Genomic DNA, 21,684 nt, shown 5'->3' with positions numbered 1-21,684 from the left:
CCCAGTTGGTGAACGGCGCTGCGAGCGACGGAGTTGCCTCAGTTGCGACTTTACGATCGGTCGTGGGACTTGTCGCGCAGTATTTTCGTCTCTCCGCGGTCCTCGGCGCTTTCTCTCGGTGACGTTCCATCGGGATTTCTCGCAGGCGCGTTCTCACGCTCGTCTCTTGCCGGCCGATGATCACGGCGTTCCCATTGTAGCCCTCATCCCTGCGAAAATACGTGATGCTGCTGACCGAGACCCACGTCCGAGCCTCGCCATCTTTGTCCGTCATCGCGGGAACGGTCTGCAGACACGGGACCTCGATGCTCGCTGTCGAGCGTTCTCGAACACTCGTCGCGTGAGAACTGTCGCAAGGGTTCCTTCACCGAGAACGCGGTATCGTTCCCGCGTCGATTTCGCCCAGGGATCGACCGTCTCGCGCGCATCCCCGGCGTCCCGGAGCGTTCGATCTGCGAGAGAAAGAGACCGGTTTCTGCGGCCAGAGAGCCCCTAAGGATATCCTCCGGACATTTCGAGGACCTTCTCCGGGACATCCCGGCGACATCCTTGACCCACGTGCCGCCGGTGGGATGTTACAGTGAGCGAGCCGGCGACAACGTTGCAGGATTACTCGCAAGAGTAAGTAGTATGAATTGTCGATTTTCCGTAACGGCGATCTCTCTCTCTATCTCTTTCTCTCTCGCGACCGTCTCTCGCGACGGGAGAGCGTGTAATCGCTCGGTCTGAGGCACCGACGTGCGATGAGGTTGGCTAATGTCTAGAGCGATGAATCATTCCGCGTAACGATTCTAACTACGCACGTCGATCGCGTATGCACGTACGTGTAGGTTAAGATCGTCTCGCTCGATCGTCGAGTAGACAAGTGCAGTAGGTGCAACTGCAAAAAAGTATCGTCGTGTTCGCTTTATTTTTCTTCATCCTGGCGACATGCTAGAACGGAAAAAAATTAGCTCTCGTCATTGTTGTGGAGAAGTGAGAGCCATTCTCGCGTCGTTCGTTGGGGGGGGGGGGGGGGCAACGGTTTTCTCAGATTAGCCAACAGCAAAGCCCATTTCCATGTGCAGACGCGCGTTCTGGGAATTTTGACTCGAAACTTTCCGTGTAAATTCCCTCGCGAGCGTTTCCTAAGTTATCTCTTGCGTTGCTCCTGTTCTGATTGGTCTCGGGTGCAGTTTTATTTGATTGAACGAACGCGTGAAAAGGCCACGCCTACCTGGACGAACGTGTGCAGGTGTAGCCGGAAGTGTAATCGGCTTAATTTGTTTCCGCGGACGGTGGCCGCGGTAGGAGCATAACGGAAGGTCAGCGACCATGACGCTAAACGTCGTCGTTGTTTTTCGTCTCCGTTTTCAAGCTGCGACTTGAAGAACTTCCGAATTACGGCGGAATTTTACGACGAAGTTTCACAATTTTAGAGAATTGATAATAATTCGTCAAAACGGTAATTTAATGTCCAATTTTTATATATATATATAAAATTAATAAAATCGAGTTGTAACATGTATTCGTCCGTTCTTTTAATTTTTAATAACGAATATACAATCGATATTGTTAAAAACAAAACAGGACAAATATACAGTTACAATCCAATAGGAATATAATACTAAATCAGTCAAGGAGCAAGAAAGAACGAATATATACACAATTACTAAATTAAGGAGAGAAAACTGAAGAGTTTATAATTTATAAATAAACAATATTTTACATTTTATGAAATGCGAAAAAAGTCCATTATCCACGATGCTCGTACTGTGGATGACGCATTGAATTCTCCGCTTAGGACTCGACTTGAAATAACGATGACCCGAACTAATTGCAAACTATTAAGGGATATCTTGACATCATCCCCCTCTTGCAACTATCGCACGAGGGTGCATCGCTCGTGCACCCTCTTGACGCAGTTGTGGCGCATATATGACTCTCGCCACACGAAGCACGGGCTCGCGCACGGCGCAGGCGTTGCGCACTTTCCACCCCCATCGATGCCCTGCACCCTTCCCGGGGTAGGAATGGGCTTGCCAAGGGGTGAGAAAGGCAAGGTGAGCTTTCAGTGAGAGACTGAACACGATCCCGCGCGGTTCGGTCTCCGCGACGATCGAAATCACACACATACACATCAAACACACACACACACACACACACACACACACACACACACACACCTAAACACATACACGTACAGGGTGTACATATTTTTTCCTTCCACTCGTACACACGTATATCCGTGTAAGTACGTCGCGCGCGTCTATCTATACGCGGTCTATATTTTTCTATGACGATGATTAGGTGACTTTTGTATCCCCAACACGTCCAACACGAGTATATATGTGTGTGTATCTACATATATACGGGAGACGAGACCGTTACCGTGTGCGTGCGTGCGTGTATAAATTCATGTACGGTGCGGGATCGGTAGACCCGGCAGACTCCACCATTACCGATGGGCAGGACAGATATGTCAAAGACGCTCAACGCCTATAGGATGTGAGTACCACCTCCTAGACGTAAACGCTCAGAATTCCCTTAGCGACACGTACCCGCCGACAGCCGTTCAGCACAACGTTGGCGCTGCAGAGTGGCTGAAATCGCGTAGGTACCTGGATTTTGACTGATCCCAAAATTAAGCCCACCAGGTGTATGCCCGAGGGGCAGATCGCGCTGCGACTCGCAGCCTCGCGAGCTAACGAGTGCATTTTCCCCGTCGAGCTCGTTCACCGTGAACCGGTAAACATTGTAGCGGCCTTGTTCATATCTTTTCCGCATCCGATGGTCGCATACGCACGCGTACGTGTCCACGTACTTCGTATTAAACGCGAAGGGTATCAGGAACTGCTATGAGACGGGTCTACCTATCGATGGCGCTACTACGGGGCTGAAAAGATGGCTGTGGCGATTGTAACTAGAGTATATAATGTTTTCCGAAGAGAGAGCTCACAGCTCACGAGCCCGCGGACTTAGACACGGTTTCGCTATCGCGTCAGAATGAGAATCACCCTGGTTCGCCGCGTAGCGAACTCATAGAAATTGCTGCTACAACTGTGCTAGATACGCATCGATCGAAGACTGGCACAGCGACGTTATCACGCTCATCAGCGATGTATTCCATGTTCCAAACGCGGTGCAGATATTTTTGCAGGCCTTCCTGTGAAAATTCAACTCAAATACATTAATGTCATATGGACTTCAGTCCAATTAATGTGTGTCCTAAGTAGTCTTTAGAGATTGGGACAACGTTGACCAATGTTAGAATCTCTGCGGGGTCTTTGTTGGGGATGCATAAAAGTTTCGCTACGTCGAACCGTAATGCCCCTCGGGGCTCCTTTACTCTTTCTTTCTTTGAGCTTTTGTCCCTCCTCCTTCTTCTTGCCCGCTTATGTCTTCTGGAATTTATGTTATGCTGAGAGAATTGCTTTAAAGTCAGAGTTTATGATCGATTCTTCTCTCTACAGTTCCAACGACTTCTACGTCTTATGTTTCTCGGCTTACATCTGTGTGCGTGTGTGCATCGAGTGATTATTTAATTCAAGGGTGACTTCAAGGTAATTCGTTCAAACTGGTCTTCGTTGTCTCAATGGGTTTTGTTGCCGCTATTTTGAACGATCGAAGGTCGATCGTCGCAAACCGAAAGCGATCGTGATAGAATCGTGAAGAATTTGTAAAGAAAAGTAAGTTGTCGCGAGGCCGTCAAGTTTGCTCGTGGTGTCGGCCGATTGTTGGACGAGGTCAAGGTTCATGAATACCTGGGGAGTACTAGAGTCCCTAGAAAATAGAGTCTGGCCACTCGATTAGTTTTAGAAAAACGACGGCGGGACTGGAATCGAGCGCCAAGAACTCTGGGGCGGAAGTTTATATTCTTTGTCTGGATGGGACATTTTTTCCCATCGAAGGGAAGACCTATTAGTGCCTAAGGATACCGTCTGAAATTAGCGTTTTAACCGCGAGCGGTTTTACGAGGCCTTTGCAAGCGGGTTTCCTCAATCGGCCGCTATCGATTACGTGCTGCGAATCCGTCCTTCATCGTCAAATTTCCGACTGCATCCTCTACAGGCGCATTCACAAGAAGCTAGATTAACCAGGAAATTCGGTCTTTGCAAAATCTGAATGAATATGAGATCAATGATGATGATGGTAGTGACGACGAGGATGATGATATGAGTGTACGATTTTCTGCATTATTAATCACGCAAAGCGCATCTTCGTTCCACGATGACCAATCATATAACAATTACTTTTTAACTCCATAACGTCGTAATTCATTGGAAATCTATAACATCAAAATCCTCGAATGATAGCAAAGCTAATGGCACCTGTAAAATCGAATCGCTCTGTACACGTGTCCGCTTTGTTGAAGCGGCGAGAACGTCGCGGTATTGCTGCGCCGGCGTCGAAATATTGAGCCGACACGGTACGTACCATACGTAGATTAGCACATAGACAGCTTCCACGCGACCGCGAAGACATGGGGTAAGTATTCTCCTCTCCTCGTCTTTCGTTTTTCTAACGATTCCTCGCGATCGAGTGCAGGTCGCGCGCTCAAGTCATCATTAACGTTGTCCCACTTATGGCATTCCTGGAACTGCATGTTTTCGGCCCTTCGGCGCGTTCTAGAAACCGGAAGCGCTTCGGCGCTCACCGGCCATGTTGCGAAAAGATGACCGTGATATAAATTGCTGATCTTTCATCGTTACTGGAATACGTGAATGTGCGAAGTAGAATATTTGATTTTGCAAATTTTCTTTAGAAATTAAACGTCGATCTCTTTTTAACCGTTATGCGATAGGAAGATCAAAACTGTATTTCCCAAGAGGGCGTGACATTATAGGGAAAAATTAAGGGGAAACATTTTTTCTTTTCTTTTATTTTATTAATGTAAGCTGATTTTCCTACTTTCAGTAAAAAGATCGAGAACATCGGCAGAATGACAGCGATGACGCAGGAGGAAATCGTGGCCGGAGCGCGGACGGTCGCTCAGGGCCTGGAGGCTCTGCGAGTTGAGCACGGCGGTCTGTTACAAGGCCTGCAGTCTCAGGACTCACCAGCCGCCCGAGACAAAGCCAGTTTGCTGTCCAAGATCATTGAAATGATCGACATGGGTCTGGGTGAGGCGCAGGTGATGCAGACACTGGCAAGCCATCTGCAAATGGTGGAGGCGGAGAAACAGAAGCTGAGGACACAAGTGAAGAGGCTCTGTCAGGAAAACGCCTGGCTCAGGGACGAACTAGCCAGCACTCAGCAAAAGCTGCAAGCGAGCGAGCAAGCTGTATGTATTTTCAATTTTCTATTATATTTAGCTTTTTCAATGAGGGGAAATATAATTCTCTTTTTATTCTCGGATCGCGGTAAATGAATATTAACTCTTTATCATGCGCCTCGAAGGTTGCGGGATTGGAAGAGGAAAAGAGACATCTAGATTTCATGGCCAGTATGCGACAATACGATCCAGATCCGTCCACGGAGGATGAAAACGCTAAGGACCGACCGAAGGACGATCCTGTAGTGGACCTTTTCCCCGACGATGACGCGGACGATCGCAATAGCAAATGTAACGTTTACATTTAACGTGTAACGGACAGTTTGGAAATTTATGATACATCGTGCAGATTCGGCGAATAGAAATCTTGATTTATCTTTAATCGTGTCTGTTCCCACAGCCATATCTCCGACTCCGCCATCGCAGTTCGCGCAGCAAGTGAACGCCGGCTACGAGATACCAGCACGTCTGCGCACGCTGCACAACCTGGTAATCCAGTATGCGAGTCAGGGCCGCTACGAGGTAGCGGTCCCCCTATGCAAGCAAGCCCTCGAAGATCTGGAGAAGACTTCCGGTCACGATCACCCCGACGTGGCGACCATGCTAAACATTCTCGCTCTCGTGTATCGAGATCAGAACAAGTATAAAGAGGCCGCGAATCTCCTGAACGACGCTCTAGCCATCCGGGAGAAGACGCTGGGTGAGAATCATCCGGCGGTGGCGGCGACGCTGAACAATCTCGCGGTGCTGTACGGGAAACGGGGCAAGTACAAGGAGGCTGAACCCCTGTGCAAGCGGGCGCTGGAGATTCGCGAGAAGGTGCTTGGCCGCGACCACCCGGACGTGGCGAAACAGCTGAACAACTTAGCGTTACTATGCCAGAACCAGGGCAAGTACGAGGAGGTCGAGCGCTACTATCAGCGCGCGCTTGAAATCTACGAGGCCAAGCTGGGCCCGGACGATCCGAATGTCGCGAAAACGAAAAACAATCTGGCGTCTTGTTACCTGAAACAGGGCAAGTACAAGGATGCCGAGGTGCTGTACAAACAAGTGCTCACCAGAGCGCACGAGAGGGAATTTGGTGCCATCGATGGCGACAACAAGCCGATCTGGCAGGTACGAGAACGCTGAATTATCATGCGTAGTACCAACGTAGCGGCAACGTCGTCATTGATAATATTTCGTCATTCTTCATTTCAGGTGGCTGAAGAGAGAGAGGAGAACAAGCATAGGAACAAGGAGAACACACCGTACGGTGAATATGGCGGTTGGCACAAAGCCGCGAAAGTCGACTCGCCTACTGTCACCACTACCCTAAAGAATCTCGGTGCGCTCTACCGAAGACAGGGCAAGTATGAGGCCGCGGAAACGCTCGAGGATTGCGCCATGAGGTCCCGAAGAGAGGTAATTTCCATTCCGAACTTTCTACTTTAATACGTTAACGCTCCTGTTTGCCCTTTTCTAAAGGGAGATCACACACGTGAGATTAATGTTATTTCTTGCATTTTTCGCACGCAGCACGTGCAGCAAGTAAGTAAGAGAGTTGCATTCGAATTTTGCACCGTAACCTTTTCTTTGCGCTACAACAGTTTGGAAAATTATTTTTTAAAGGTTTTTTTAACATTGTTTCCAACATTGCTTTTTATTTATGCCTTTCTCGTATAATTTTTCTTTTTAGATTAATTTTTCTCTTCAGTTTGTCTCTAATTTTTGTCTAATCTAAGTTTAGTATAAGTTTTGTTTATATTAAGGGGATGCTGGAGCTGCTAGTGAACTTCTTCGCGATAGTGCTGCCATTGCACAATATTTGCACAATAAAATGCTTTTTACAAAAATTTGGCAATTTGTGCGCACAAAAGTGCCAAATTTTTGTAAAAAGCATTTTATTGTGCAAATATTGTGCAATGGCAGCACTATCGCGAAGAAGTTCACTAGCAGCTCCAGCATCCCCTTAACACTTTAAATATGTGCGCGCGCACATGCATAATAATTTGTGATACATAGAATTTTAATTCCTGCGACAACGTTTTACCATGAGATATGGGTTACCGACTGCAACTCTAGTATCGGAACGCCACAGAGATGGCAGTTGCTTGGATCTACCGTGATGTACAGGCAAGTGAAAAATGTATTCAAATCACAAATATCGCACGGAGAAAAATAATTTAGATGCATAGTATATTTTATGCTGTTTTAAATAAATTTTATAAAGTTATTGTATGAATAGCAATACCATTTGTTAAGAATACTAATGGACCTTCGCCTCGAACCATATTGTATTACACATACACAGTTGTCTTGACGAAAATACAAATCGGAGAATAAGTCTAATGTAAAGAAAGAATGATAGAAGTTTCGTTTATGTTTCTATCGTTCTTTTTTTACATTCCATTTCTGATTTTTATTTTTGTCAAAAAAACTATATGTGTAATACAATATGGTTCGAGGCGAAGGTCCATTTTAAAAAAACTAACGCGCCATTAGTGGAACCTCAAGGGTGGTGTGGAAGTCCACCGTAAAGTTATAACAGCATGCAAACATTTTTTACTTTTATGTTAATTTTTTATGTTCATATTTACAGTGATGCCTGATTTCGTGGATTTGGGAGCATATTGTCTCAGTCTCGCTCGGGCGAGAGAACAATTTGCATGAAATCACATGGCATCACTGATTTTATATACGCCACATTTTATTTTATTTATTTTATGTATAGTTTCAATAATACGCACGAAACAAAATAATTTTACTGTTGCAATGAAACTGCTGTTGTTACTAATGTTGCATATTTGATGTAATAACGACAAATTTCTCTATTACAAAATAATATAATATTATAAATTAATAAAATTATTCAACATTACAGCAGAACGTAGAACAGAAATTATTTTTTTTTTATAGTTCATTTTAGTTTTATAGTAAACACTTTTTGCTAATTTAACAAAATTATTTTTCAATATATAACATTAGTATTCTTAACAAATGGTATTGCTATTCATACAATAACTTTATAAAATTTATTTAAAACAGCATAAAATATACTATGTGCATCTAAATTATTTTTCTCCGTGCGATATTTGTGATTTGAATACATTTTTCACTTGCCTGTACATCACGGTAGATCCAAGCAACTGCCATCTCTGTGGCGTTCCGATACTAGAGTTGCAGTCGGTAACCCATATCTCATGGTAAAACGTTGTCGCAGGAATTAAGATTCACCCTGTATATATTTAATTAATTACATACATATACACAGACACACGCACACACACGCACGCGCATACAGCTCACAAATAACACTGCAACAATTGATAACAATATGGTAAAAAGATATTGATTAAAAAATTTATTTAAAAAAAATATTCATTAAATTTATTAAGGCTCCTGATTACTCACCGCGGCCATGTTGAATTATGACGTCAGAAGCGAGAAATGACACGCTGAGAATTCTTGCGTGCCATTTTCTACTAAAAAGATATTTTGATAAAAAAAACACTACAGATCGCTTCAGCACACTTGTAAAATATACCGAAAACTAAGCTTTTCTGTTAAGGCGATCCTGGAGTTGTCTGTATTACCGGCGGAATCGGTGATTTTCCTGCATTTTTCCGGCATTTTTCAAGAAAAGGATCTTTTTATTGAATTCACAGAATGAAAAATCCTTTTCCACGATGAAAGTACACACAATAATGTAGTGTGGAAAATAGGACTTAACTTTCCAAATGGTAAAAAAATTACAATTTTGATTTTTTTCCCGTATCACCGATTCCGCCGGTAATACAGACGACTCCAGGATCGCCGCCTTAAGGGGATGCTGGAGTTGCTAGTGAAACAGTGTTGCCATTTGCATAAAATTTAAACTTAAAATGCTTTTTATTGTGCAAATGGCAGCACCATCGCGAAGAAATTCCCTGGTCACTCCAACATGCCCTTAAGGTAGAGTCCTAAATAATCAGAGAAATGCAATCGGCGTCTCACTTGCTGATTGGCTGACCGCCATGTTGAGCCCGTAATACATTTTGTTGGGAAACTAACTGCAATCGGTGTACTATAAGTGAGAAAAAAATATATTTATAATATATTTGTTATTTTCTAAAAAAAAAAATTTTAGGTATCCCTGAGACATTTTTGAAACATATTTCTATTAAGAATAACCAAATGGACCAGATACATAAGCTACGTTGTATACAAATAGACAGCTGCGGGCCCAACATGGCGACCATGGGAAGCATGGAGGGGGTAACGATTGCGCTTCTCTTATTATTTAGGACTCTACCTTAAGGTGATCCTGGAGTGACCAGGAAATTTCTTCGCGATGGTGCTGCCATTTGCACAATAAAATGCTTTTTATAAAAATTTCGCAATTTGTACGCACAAAATCGCAGTTTCGCAGGGTGGGGACACGATTAAGGAATATGAGGATGCTTGTCGAAGTGACTTTAGAAGCGTAATAAAAGAGAATTCTGTACAATCCTTTACAGAATACAGGATTCTGACAGGATTGTACAGAATTCTCTTTTATTACGCTTCTAAAGTCACTTCGACAAGCATCCTCATATTCCTTAATCGTGTCCCCACCCTGCGAAACTGCGATTTTGTGCGTACAAATTGCGAAATTTTTATATTAAGCATTTTAATTGTCATTTTTGAGCAAATGGCAACACTGTTTCACTAGTCACTCCAGGATCACCTTAACAGTCAATCCACAGTCGTAAAATGCCTGTAATATGAAAATAGTCTTGCACATGCGCAGTCATTCCGCATAACCAAGTCTCATATCACAGTCATTTTACGACTATTGATTGACTGTTAACAGAAAAGCTTAGTTTTCGGTATATTTTACAAGTGTGCTGAAGCGATCTGTAGTGTTTTTTTATCAAAATATCTTTTTATTAGAAAATGGCACGCAAGAATTCTCAGCGTGTCATTTCTCGCTTCTGACGTCATAATTCAACATGGCCGCGGTGAGTACTCAGGAGCCTTAAGGGGAAGCTGGAGTTGCTAGTGAACTATTTTTTCACTATAGCGATGGTAATTGCAGTTTCGAAAATTCTCTTTATTGCTTGTGCAGAATAAAAAATCCTTTTCCACAAATGAAGTATAGATAGAAAGAAAGTCCGCTCTACAGGACTTTATATTCAAAATGGAAAAAAGTTAGAAAAGACAAATGCAAGTTTTTAACTTTTTTCCATTTTGAATATAAAGTCCTGTAGAGCGGACTTTCTATCTATACTTCATTTGTGGAAAAGGATTTTTTATTCTGCACAAGCAATAAAGAGAATTTTCGAAACTGCAATTACCATCGCTGTAGTGAAAAAATAGTTCACTAGCAACTCCAGCTTCCCCTTAAAGATACTTGAGACAATCAACGTATTAATTTAACATTCAGATTCATTCATGATTATTAACATTCACAAGTGGTACTTTGTAATACTTTACGTAATTATTTATTCCTATTGCTTGCAGGCTCTGGACCTGGTGAACAAGGCGCGAGTGGCACAACTGCTGGGCGACGAGAAGAGCTCGACCAGACGCGGCTCGCGGTCTAGCCTGGCCAATAGCGAGCACGAGCAGAGCCACGAAGAGGTGAGTCTCCTTTTTTTTCACGACGGCGTACTCTTTCAACGTACAAACTAGCCGTACGCACTTCCGCATGCCACGTAGCTGTTGACACGAACGCTCATAGTCGTCTACTATCCTTTTCTTCTTTCTTTTTGTTCTTTTTTTTCGTTCCGTCTCGTCCGTCTTCGTCATATCCGGCACAACACCTGATCGGAACAATCTGACCGAACCTCTGAACGATCGACGACGATGCACGCGCACGCACACGAACCGCAATCGAACGCAGGCGAACAGCTCGTTGCCGCTGGTGCAAAGGGCGCTACACGAGGGACAGTCGACGGCGGGCAGCGGCCAACACCACGACGCTAGTCCTAACAAACCCGGTTTTAAAAACAAGATCTTCCAAGCTTTCGGTATTCACTCGTCGTCCACGTAGGTTAGGCAAACTTCGCGTTTCTCGTTAGCTGGTACTCCGTTTATAGCCAATCACAGTTAGGTCTGTTCTCTTCAACTGCGCCTCCTGTAATTCTTCACGATTTTCATTCTCTCTTTCCCTTCTCCTTAACCCTTAATATTATTATACCTGTTCATATACCTGTCTCTATTTCGAGCGCAACAAGCGTACGCAACAGCACAATGCAGTTGAAGAGAGCAGGTCTATTTTAATGCGCTTCGTTGACGAGATTTCTTAATACGAGATCATTGGATGATAGATATGCTGTCTAGAGTAAACAGGTTCGGAAAACAGATATTTTAAAGTACGTCTTCAAATCTGGCACGTCAGGAAACCATTTTGTATCAGTCAAAATTGATTTCCTGATGTTTCTTGGCTCCGTAAGATAGGAGAAAGACGCGTTAAAGTATCGCAATTAAATCAGACGATTAAAGCAAAATAATAATACAAGAAGTATTTTGGAAGTTCTGGCTTCTAAAATCCCTCAGCTAGTTTATGAGAGCCTATTCGAATTATACGAAATGACTAGTGATAGTTACTTTTTTTATATACATTAAGAGAATGTTGAAAAGTAATTGAAAGTCAGACGTGAAAATAATAAAGATTATATTATAGGGTGGCGCGCAAACGTGGTGCCACGGTGATACACAAATGTCTAGACATAACGTATGATGCGTGTGTCCCGAGTATAAGCCTGAGAACGCGTCTAATTCATGTGATAAGGCATATGTAATGCCTAATATGAGTGGTTTCTCTGAATCCATATTTATAAAATTATTATTCTGCTAAAGAGAGAAGGCCCCCTCGAATCAATAACGATACAACAGTTTATTTTGAGAATTCTATTTATTCATGATAGTTTATCTTTCATGATATCTTTTTTCGTACATGTTTTATCGCTTTTTTTACAGTAGAATTGGAAGATAACGGAATTGGCAGTATATTGACTCAAATACTGATTGTACATGTAAAAATCATGTATTATATTCAAAATACGTTCTTTCAGCGTTAGTCGGTTGATGGAAATAACAACACACTCGTGCACAGACTTTTGAAAATCTGTTTTTGGATGTTTGAAAGTTGCTCAACGCTCCATTGACGCCAAAAGAACATTTTGAATAAAATGAAGAATTTTTATACACAGTATTTCAGTATTTGAATTGATATTCTGCCAGTCCCATTATTTTTCGAGCATACTGTATACTTTTAAAAGTATTTGTCATTTATTTCGATTAGTTTCTTAAACGGTAAAGGCTTTAGCACTCTTAACAATTACTTTTTTTTATGATAAAATATTTTCCGATTTTGTGATAATAATGTTATAGCATAGACATAGTAAGAATAGACCGAGTGTGAGGCGCGAAAACTGAAGATCAGAAAGAGAGAGAAAGTAGATGCCGTCTATCTCTTTCTACACTCTTTCTTACACTCCACTATTTTTTTGTCAGAGAGAGATAGCTACACGGTATCTGCTTTCTGTCCTTTTCTACCTGATCTTCACTGCCAAGTAGAGAACACGCTCGGTCTATTCTTGTCCATGTCTATACGTTATAGCAATACTGTCTTGTTACTTCGCGATCTGAGCAGAAAGGAGAGGGCTTTCCGTATTTTGTTTAGATTTCCTTTTATTTTGCAATTGAACGACAACAAAACGGAGGTGCTTAGTATGACAATTTTCTGCATTCACAAGTACAGTTATTGTAAGTTTTCTATTGAAATTTCTTTTTATGTACTTTTATCGTATGTATCTATCATCATTCAGGTTGTAAACCACTGTTTCGATTGTGGAGCACTTTGTATAAATTGCATTTACACGTGGTGTACTAAACTTCCAGATAGATATCTATTCACGTGAAGAAACTGCAACAATCGAACGTATGTTCAACACCTTGCTTTTAGCTGCGATAAAGCGTGAAAGCGTTACAAGCCTAAATAACAATCCTTACATAGAACATTTTATTAAAAAAAAGATATTTAATAGGAAAATATCATACGTAGAACGCGATTGTATTTCTTTTTATATGTAAATTTTATAATTTTTATTTATAGAGTTTGATGAAACAGTTTTTGGTTGCTTTTTTTCTGCTGAACATATTTATTCTTTTCTTCGCCTTTTGCACTAAAATTTCACAAAATGACGCACATAGGGTAAAGGTGCCTAATATGAGACAGTTTCTAATATGAAACCCCAAGCTATTTTACAAACGCAACCACTTTTTTCTAAATACGTTACTGCCTCACATTGGTAACGGATGATCGTCGAACGTTTTGTTAGTGACAGCTGCGTAGCGCATGTGAACCAATGATGCCGGTTTAAGAGCTCCGGCAAGTTAGCCGGGCAACTTTTACTTTTTAAATTTTTTTTATGAATCGTTTGTTGGTCGTAAAAAATAAAATACATATTGCAGCGGTTAATGCACTTTACTGGTGAAACTTGAATTTTTTATCTTCAGGAACACGTAAAGGTAAAAGTTACAATTAAAGAAAACATAAGCTTTCAAAAAAAGGTATCTCATAATAGGCACCTTTACCCTATCATTCAAAAGCATTATCGTGCAAATAGGAGCTTTGCTTAACTATACAGCGCAATATAGATTTGCAAAGACGATGTAATTTCTCGGAAATACCGAAGGTTGATTAACAATCAGAAAGGTTTAAGTGAATTACACAAATGAAGAAAGAAATATAGTTTATATGAAAAATATCGTTGTAAGTATCGAGTATGTATTTTTGGTTGGCAAAAATAAGAGTCTTATCACACACACACACACACACACACACAAAGCGACATTCGTATAGTTCGATAACAATTTTCAATGTATTTACTTTTCAACGCATTTTCTTTTCGATTCGTATTCATAATATACTTACAACATATATATTTATTACTGTTCGATACTATTTAAAGAAAGATCGAAATACATAGAAACTGTATTCCGATACTTAATTACATAAAGATTAGAATTGTATGTGAGAATTGTTGACAATGTATTCTGAATTTCATTCGATTTGTCGTAAGAAGTATACGCACAGTCTAATGCGTGCTCTCGTTACGAATATTATGATTGAGTTAGAAAGAAATATGCAAAATTGCAAAAATTCCATGCGTGGCTTTTAGCGGTATCTTACTCGCGATTTATAGTGCAATTTGGATACAAAATTACAACGGTTCCCAAAGTTACGGTGTCGAGTATTCTCGAAGATGTATTTTATCAGTAGTGATAGAGATATATTTATACGACTGTACAGAGAAGAATATATATACTGCGAATATAATTCACAAGTACATATCCAATATATTTGTAAAATTTAAAATTGCAATTTGAGAGAATGTGCTTTATAATAAGTTAAGAAAATGAGGAGCAGTGTCTCTCGTAAGAGATATCGCAATGGTGCATGTAAAAAACAGAAAATAGATTAGTGCTTGTTGAATTTCGAATTGCGAAGCGTCGAGTATATATTTTCGAAAATGGAAAAGATATGAGTCTTATATATTATATAAAACGACGTTCTTAATATCCTGTTTTTAGGTGAGATAACTTGTTATATTATGAATTAATAAGTATTTTATTCTCCACGAGAAAAATTATAATGACACAGACTTAATAATGATAAATATTATGATGAAGAGGTAGTGCCTTGAGACTAATAAATGATAAATAAATTATTTTCAACAACAAAGACCTGCGGTTTACCTGATTTTTACTCCGATTTCGACGTTTCAACATTGTTGACTTTTCAAACGATTATTCACTGAAGTTTATTACACTATGGAGAGACGATATTTTCTATCCAATTTCTAGAATTGTCTCACGAAATATACATAATGTCCCAAGTCAGGTCTTTTAATAATAAATTCTTATTTATGATTAAGTTATGTGTATGAAAATTATTTTGTGTGAAGTGTTTTATAAGGAAAAGAAATTATATAATAACTATAATTAAAAATTAATATTACTTGAAAATAATTAATTTAAACAATATTTAAAACATTTGAAACTTAAAAAAATGAAATTGATAAACATATTATAATACAATATTTACAATCGGAAGAAAGTCAGACTTGATCTGGGACACTCTGTATACCATTATATTGTAATTACAGGCATGTATAAATGACTTTGTAATATATGCGATTCATTGTGATATGTTAATAACAGTTATAAAATCGCATTAACTTACCTCGCACGCAAAATTTGTACTTAAGCGCACCGTTCGTTCTCTGGATCAATGCGTTGTCGTTTTTGTTTCGCTTTGATTCTTGAGTATGTAATGGGATCCAGGGTACGAGATGGCGACGATGATGATGTATGATGATGCTGTAAAGAATACATCGGACGACGGATGGATTAATAACAAGGTGCGTATATTTTTTCGTAGAATCAGACTTCTCTTTTATGTTATTAGTGCACAAAGTGTAATGAATTGCAATTTTTAATTGTAATCAGTTTATTTTATTCTTTTTTTAGATGTTAATTTTATCTTTGCTGCACCAAAATGTCTGCAAAAATCACTTTTGTTATTTGCCTATCAATTATTTTTGCTATAGAATTCCTACAAATTTAGTAATGGTGATTAGAAAAGATAATAATAATAATATTTCATATTGACTATGTGATGATGATGACAAAAAGAATATAGAATAGATATTAACACTGACACACGCACATGCGCACATGCACACACATATTAATAATAGTCGCGGAAACATTTCAAGGTATTTCGGATAAAAGGAAAATTTGTTATTCTTTGCAACTGCATGTTGAAGCAATAATTATGCACTATAGTTGTTTCCTTCATTTTTGTGCTTGTGCATTTATGAATGTTGGATTTAAATACAATTAATAATTAATATACGCTTTTTTCAGCAGTTTAATATTTTTTAACGTTTTTTATGGAAATATCCAGTTTCTTCAATGAAAATTTACATTTAATGTAAATATAAATAAATTATCTATACACTATGAAATATATTTAATTTTAAATAATGTGAATTAATAAACCTCGATACAATGTTTATGTAATAATATTATATGATTATCATAAGATGCACACGCGCGCGTACGCGCGCACACACACGCACACACGCAATTATTCGTACAATATAATTATAAATTAGCGATCTTTGTGATATATTGTACACGCGAAGTAGTTTAAGGAACACACAAATTTGCTCGCTCTGTACAAATAATCAAACTCAAAACTCGTTTTTTCACGTTATGTTGCAGGAATGGAAGTATGCCTTTCGCGCAAAATAAAAAAAAATGTTCATCGAAGAAACTTGATGTACTATAATCTCTCGAGAACGGACGATGATGATGATGATGATGATGATGATAAGTCGGAAAGGGAATTCTGCAACACGTTGACCGATGATGTTCATTATATCCGGATCGTCGTTTGCGTACATAGCACACATTCCAGTTGCTTCTCTAACGAAAAACTGCACCGTAAGCCGAGTTAACTCCGTTGCTGCTAATTTCTCACGCGTAGCTGTATACGGATGACTTGAACAAAAAAAGTGTCACGAATTGGCGTTAATTGCGTATCGTCGAATGAGTATGTTTCGATGAATCTCAAATGATATTAAATAATCCGAATCAAAACTCCAAAGAGATCATGATCACTTATCTCACACACATTGGTATGATTGCGCGTGTACATGCGTTTTTCCACGATTTCCTTCGCGACAATGCATTGTTCCAATTGATGCTAGACCTTAAATAAATGACCGTGTTGCTATCAACATTGGCTGAGACGCATCCGTGTCGCTTAATATAAACGTATGCTCTGTATATCGTCTGATTTTATATTTCCGTTGTAATCTTCAACGTTCATCGCACACAGATATTATTTTTAATGACAAATTGCGTTAGCTAGAGGTCTCTTGAGTTTATCGAGCAAGTGATTTTTTAACACTTTCGATTGGATCGTCTCTTTTCGTTTCACGTATGTCTTCGATATTCTCTGTATTTACGCGCCTGAGAGCTTGAAGGCCTAGATCCTCTTTTCATTATATTTCGTGGATGTTAATTGTCAACAGGTATCACGGTATCTCAGATTCTGCGATTTTTAAACTTCGTACCATAAAAATGTTGCCGTGATAAACAGCAATAATAGAATTAAATTGGTCCTAACAGAAAAAAATTATTCTTTTTACAATGTTTTAGACATTAGACTGTGTTATGTAACGGTATCAGAGATTTTGAATGATATCCACTGAGAATTGAATATTTATACTTCTTGCAAATCACTTTTCCAAATTATTCGAAATTTGTAAAATCATTTTCCGACAGCGATAAATCATTAACTGAGAAAAGATTACTTGAAGTAATAAGGAAGCTCGAAGCGCATCTTATTTATCTAACGTATTTCATGTTTTTGTTATTTGTTGAATATTTTGCGGTTACATTTTGTATATCGTGCGTCGAGAAGCATATAAATACATATACATACATACAGATATGTAACACGATTATTTACACGACTACACTGTGTGTTATCATCTACACCAAACGAAGAATTTTCCTAAAATAATGACGCTTTTATATTCGATGCAAGTGATGTAAGAGAATAATACTATCACAAATAATGTTCGAGAAGTATAATATTATCAATTCACATACAATATACATAGGTACCATTTTACCATGTATGCAATGCATAATAATAGCGGAGCTTTTGACATGTACTGTAGCTCTCAGGTGCAAATATTGTTATTTAATCACATACATATATGTGTATAAGCTTTGATTTATAATAAATATTTCCACTTGTATATCTCTCTTGTTATTTTGATCTTTTAATCTCACCAGAATAATTATAATATTTATGTACAATTGATTTTATATGATCGAGAGTGTGTTTTAGTATTTTAAGATTTTGTTATTCTCTTATAAGTAAAATAAAATATTAAGTAAATTCAGATTAAAATATTATATGGTTGTTTTCTCGCATTAAGTGTAAAAAAAAATAAAAAGACCAAGTAAAGAAGACCAAGAAAAGAACGCCAAGTACACACGTATGTCGTTTCAATAAAGAGGTTTTAATGAACATTGTAATATTAGAGAATCGCTTCAATCGTGCGTAAGAAATTATATAATTAGATTTTATTTTAACACTTGCGTATGAGAAAAGTATCTATAAGGAGAATAATATCGGAAAGTGGCACTAATTGTAAATAAAATTAAACAATGACAAAAAATGATACGAGAAAAGTTGTTTTTATTCAACAATACATTTATAACTGTATAATATACTTAGAAAATATATTTTTAAAATATGAAGAAATTTTCTATGGAAAAAACTTGATTATTAAATAAGAGAAACAAAACAGAGTTAATGATGCTATTTCTGTAGCTGGATACGAGGCCGCAACTCAACAGTATGTTAAGCCTATAAACGATCTGTTATTTATGGCTAAAAATGAAACTATAAATAACCACACATCGGCTGAATATCAATAAGGCATAGTGGCTTTGCTGGATTGACGACACCGCGTGCCTTTCTCGGACCGCTATTTATAGTCTTCTAGTTATTTTAACTTCAACAGTGTATTAAGATGCAGTTTTATATCTCGAGATGCGGGTGACTCATTAGCCGTTTCATGTAGCGATTAATTAGAATGAAGGAATGATTTAGCTGCGAAAAACGAAATGATTATTTGGGTACAATTTGATTTAGAAGCAATATTGATCGAGGCACATATGATACTAATCTTTTTGCAAAATAATTAACAATAAGAATAATTAGAGTTTACAAAATACTCAAGTCCATCGAATAATAGAAAAGTGTTTATTGAGCATAGAGTTACATAATACAATGGTAATAATCGTTGAAGGATGTAATAACAATAAAATTAATTAATAATACAAGCTGTAATAATGCATAAAAAATTATTTACTTAAACATATTGGTACAAATTTCTCTGATTTGTATCGGTTTGACTAGCACAATAAAAGCATATTATCGACATTAATCATCGTGTTAATAATTGTCGTGAAAGAGAATTAAAACACATCTACGCAATACTCACGATATTGAAAATAATACATTTATATTATACGCATTTAATAAATTAACGGAAGAGGATAAAAAAAATATACATTTGTAGATTATTAATTATTATTAGACGTATAACGAGTATACTGTAAAAGATAGTAAAATGTGAGGCTGATCTGTTCATCGTTATCTTTTGCAAACCTTACGTCAAAATCGTCGATATTCCGTTATACTTTGTTATTTATATATTTTCTAGTATATCGACGATTATATTATTGCGTATTTATTATTATCGTCATACCTAATTGTTTCTTAATTTCATCGACACACGCAGTAGAAGAATTACATACACACATTCACGCATGTACGCACATGCACACACAGCCTTCTAGATGCAGATCAGCCTGGAAAAAAACTTTCAGAAAGGAGAAACGAATAAGAAATCACATTTAAAAAATACTTATTAATAAAGGTATGTATACAACTTGTAATAATAATAAATATACGAAATCCTCGCCTACGAGTACAGATTGCTTATCTATGATACTAACTCGTGACTCTTTCTCTTATTTCGTAGAAAGTACTTAAAATAGAGTATCTAAGCTAATTTTCTTTGTTCCTTATTATAAAGATTGCGTCGAGAAATTTTCATAAGAATCTTTTGTCATTCATATTATAAAAAACGTATAGTAATCTTTCTCATTCTTTGCGTGTATATTATATGTTTATATGTATAAACACAAATACACATCAAAATATAGTATTCGCAAAGACAGTTCTGAACTGAGAGAGATCATCGCGCATATTATTATTATTATTATTATTATTATTATTATTATTATTATTATTATTATTATTATACGTACAAGCTATGCATGTGCACATTACAAAAATAAAATTTCTGGAGAAAATCAGGTTGATGGAAAATTTTGTTAATTTTTTCAATTTAAATCGTAGTAATAAAATGACGTAAAACTGTTCAATAACAAGTTCTACTAAATTATTTAATTATTATTAAATAATTACGTTCTCTTTTATTAAGAAAGAATGAAGTGGTATTTATAGTATTGCCAACAATTTTAATTGTTAATTAATAATATCAGATTAGTAATATTAATAATATTCGAAATTATTTATAAATTTTTTTAAATACTTTGTTTCGATGTTCTATCAGTTCAAATGCCACTTTGCTGCAGGGCAACCTCGCATCTCGAGATAGTAGTATTCGTTTTTATTGCAAACATCCACCGGACATTAAATACTGAGTAAATACGTACATGATTTTTTATGACACATTATACATATACATATATACCCACATACATACATATGTATATCGTATATATTTAATTACACATATATATATATGTATGGATGTATACATATATACGTATATATACACACATTCATGCAGATACACACGCGCGCATTGTTTTCGGTTTTTTCTTTCTTCTCCACTGGATTCAATTAATAGACATTTGGTCGCGATGAATACATCTCTCGACATAATGCGATAACACTTTTCCTTGTGCCCATTTCAATTCACAATTAATCCTTAGAAGGTACCATAAATTCTATATATATATATATATATAAGTTTAATATAATATTCAGGTAGATTGAAGAGAGAAAATATCAAGGAAAAATTACATATTATTTTTGCGAAACTATAAGTTTTTTTAAGCTCGTGATATCAACTTTTTCAACATCGTAGTTTTTCAATATCCTAGTGCTTGAGAGACCTCGATGGTACCTGCTGAGGGTTAAGGTAGAACAATCGACGAATAAATTATCGCATTATCGAGATATATTCTAGTTCCACATTTTCTTATATAACTTAAGAAATTTGTGTGCTTTTTTTAACGCAATGACCACATCTGATACAAACTTCGTCTATCCTTTAAGTACCTGAAATACTTGCATAACTGGTAAAGACTCCTGATTATTCACCGTTTATTTCTAATGTAGCAAATACTTTGCAAAAGTGGCAGTGTTAGAAAGATTTCCGCCAAAATTTCGAAATAGTCACAAGTTTAATAGTAAAGGATACATTTTTGCGGAAAAAATTTACGTAAAATACTGTGCATTCCAATAATTTTCACAACGTGTATTTTAAAAAAGAGAGCAATACCGATTTTTGCCGTCTAGAGACTAAGTCAATTAAAATACTTCTTTTAAGAGCTAGTCTTGGGCCACGCTATCTTTGCATCGATTCGCTTGTAAGCGAACAGGCAGTGAGAGAGTTCTTGAGGGCATTCATGATCTCCGAGCAACGTTTCTGAAACAATTTTCAGCAAAATGTAGCTAGCGCGAATACACGATTTAAAAAGAAAAATAAAATTTCTAGCAAATTATTTTTCACGATATTTCATATTATTTTATGATTAAAATCCATATATTTTTTTATTTATATTTA

General features: G+C 37.8%; 2 protein-coding genes across 21 annotated transcripts in view; one reads left to right on the top strand and one right to left on the bottom strand.

The window, feature by feature from the left end:
• Positions 1-47: 47 nt before the first annotated feature.
• Positions 48-18,240, top strand: LOC105287741 (kinesin light chain). 9 transcript variants are annotated; one of them, XM_011353479.3, is made up of 9 exons: positions 2,042-2,229; positions 2,290-2,487; positions 4,897-5,263; positions 5,380-5,545; positions 5,655-6,370; positions 6,455-6,658; positions 6,773-6,784; positions 10,718-10,837; positions 11,100-14,948. In XM_011353479.3, the coding sequence occupies exons 2-9, from the start codon at positions 2,444-2,446 to the stop codon at positions 11,247-11,249; spliced, it is 1,779 nt and encodes a 592-aa protein (XP_011351781.1). In that variant the 5' UTR covers positions 2,042-2,229; positions 2,290-2,443; the 3' UTR covers positions 11,250-14,948. The 9 variants fall into 9 exon arrangements, 8 of the variants coding, with proteins under 8 accessions (XP_011351784.1, XP_011351782.1, XP_011351781.1 ...); XR_003406512.1 differs by lacking the exon at positions 11,100-14,948 and adding exons at positions 15,551-15,627; positions 16,496-18,240 and having other exon boundaries at positions 2,043-2,487; XM_026969449.1 differs by lacking the exon at positions 11,100-14,948 and adding exons at positions 16,136-16,202; positions 16,496-18,230 and having other exon boundaries at positions 2,043-2,487.
• An 802-nt stretch (positions 18,241-19,042) lies between these two features.
• The window catches only part of LOC105287748 (protein sprint), a 97,771-nt gene continuing 95,129 nt past the window's right edge, over positions 19,043-21,684 (bottom strand). For all 12 annotated transcript variants that reach the window (XM_011353492.3, XM_011353494.3, XM_026969444.1 and 9 more), the window contains one exon: positions 19,043-21,546. In XM_011353492.3, the coding sequence (XP_011351794.1) occupies positions 21,443-21,546 (104 nt within the window). In that variant the 3' untranslated portion in view covers positions 19,043-21,442. The remainder of the gene's footprint in view (positions 21,547-21,684) is intronic.

Source organism: Ooceraea biroi, chromosome 5, assembly GCF_003672135.1.
Source record: "Ooceraea biroi isolate clonal line C1 chromosome 5, Obir_v5.4, whole genome shotgun sequence".
NCBI lineage: Eukaryota > Metazoa > Arthropoda > Insecta > Hymenoptera > Formicidae > Ooceraea > Ooceraea biroi.
The sequence above is the reverse complement of the archived record's forward strand: the minus strand, read 5'-3'. Positions and strand labels throughout refer to the sequence as shown.

Excerpts from the sequence above, each read along its gene's own strand:
- LOC105287741 (XM_011353479.3), top strand. The coding sequence starts at position 2,444 with ATGGGCAGGACAGATATGTCAAAGACGCTCAACGCCTATAGGAT. Across the intron at positions 2,488-4,896 it reads ACGCTCAACGCCTATAGGAT|TAAAAAGATCGAGAACATCG; the intron begins GTGAGTACCACC and ends TCCTACTTTCAG. Across the intron at positions 5,546-5,654 it reads GGACGATCGCAATAGCAAAT|CCATATCTCCGACTCCGCCA; the intron begins GTAACGTTTACA and ends CTGTTCCCACAG.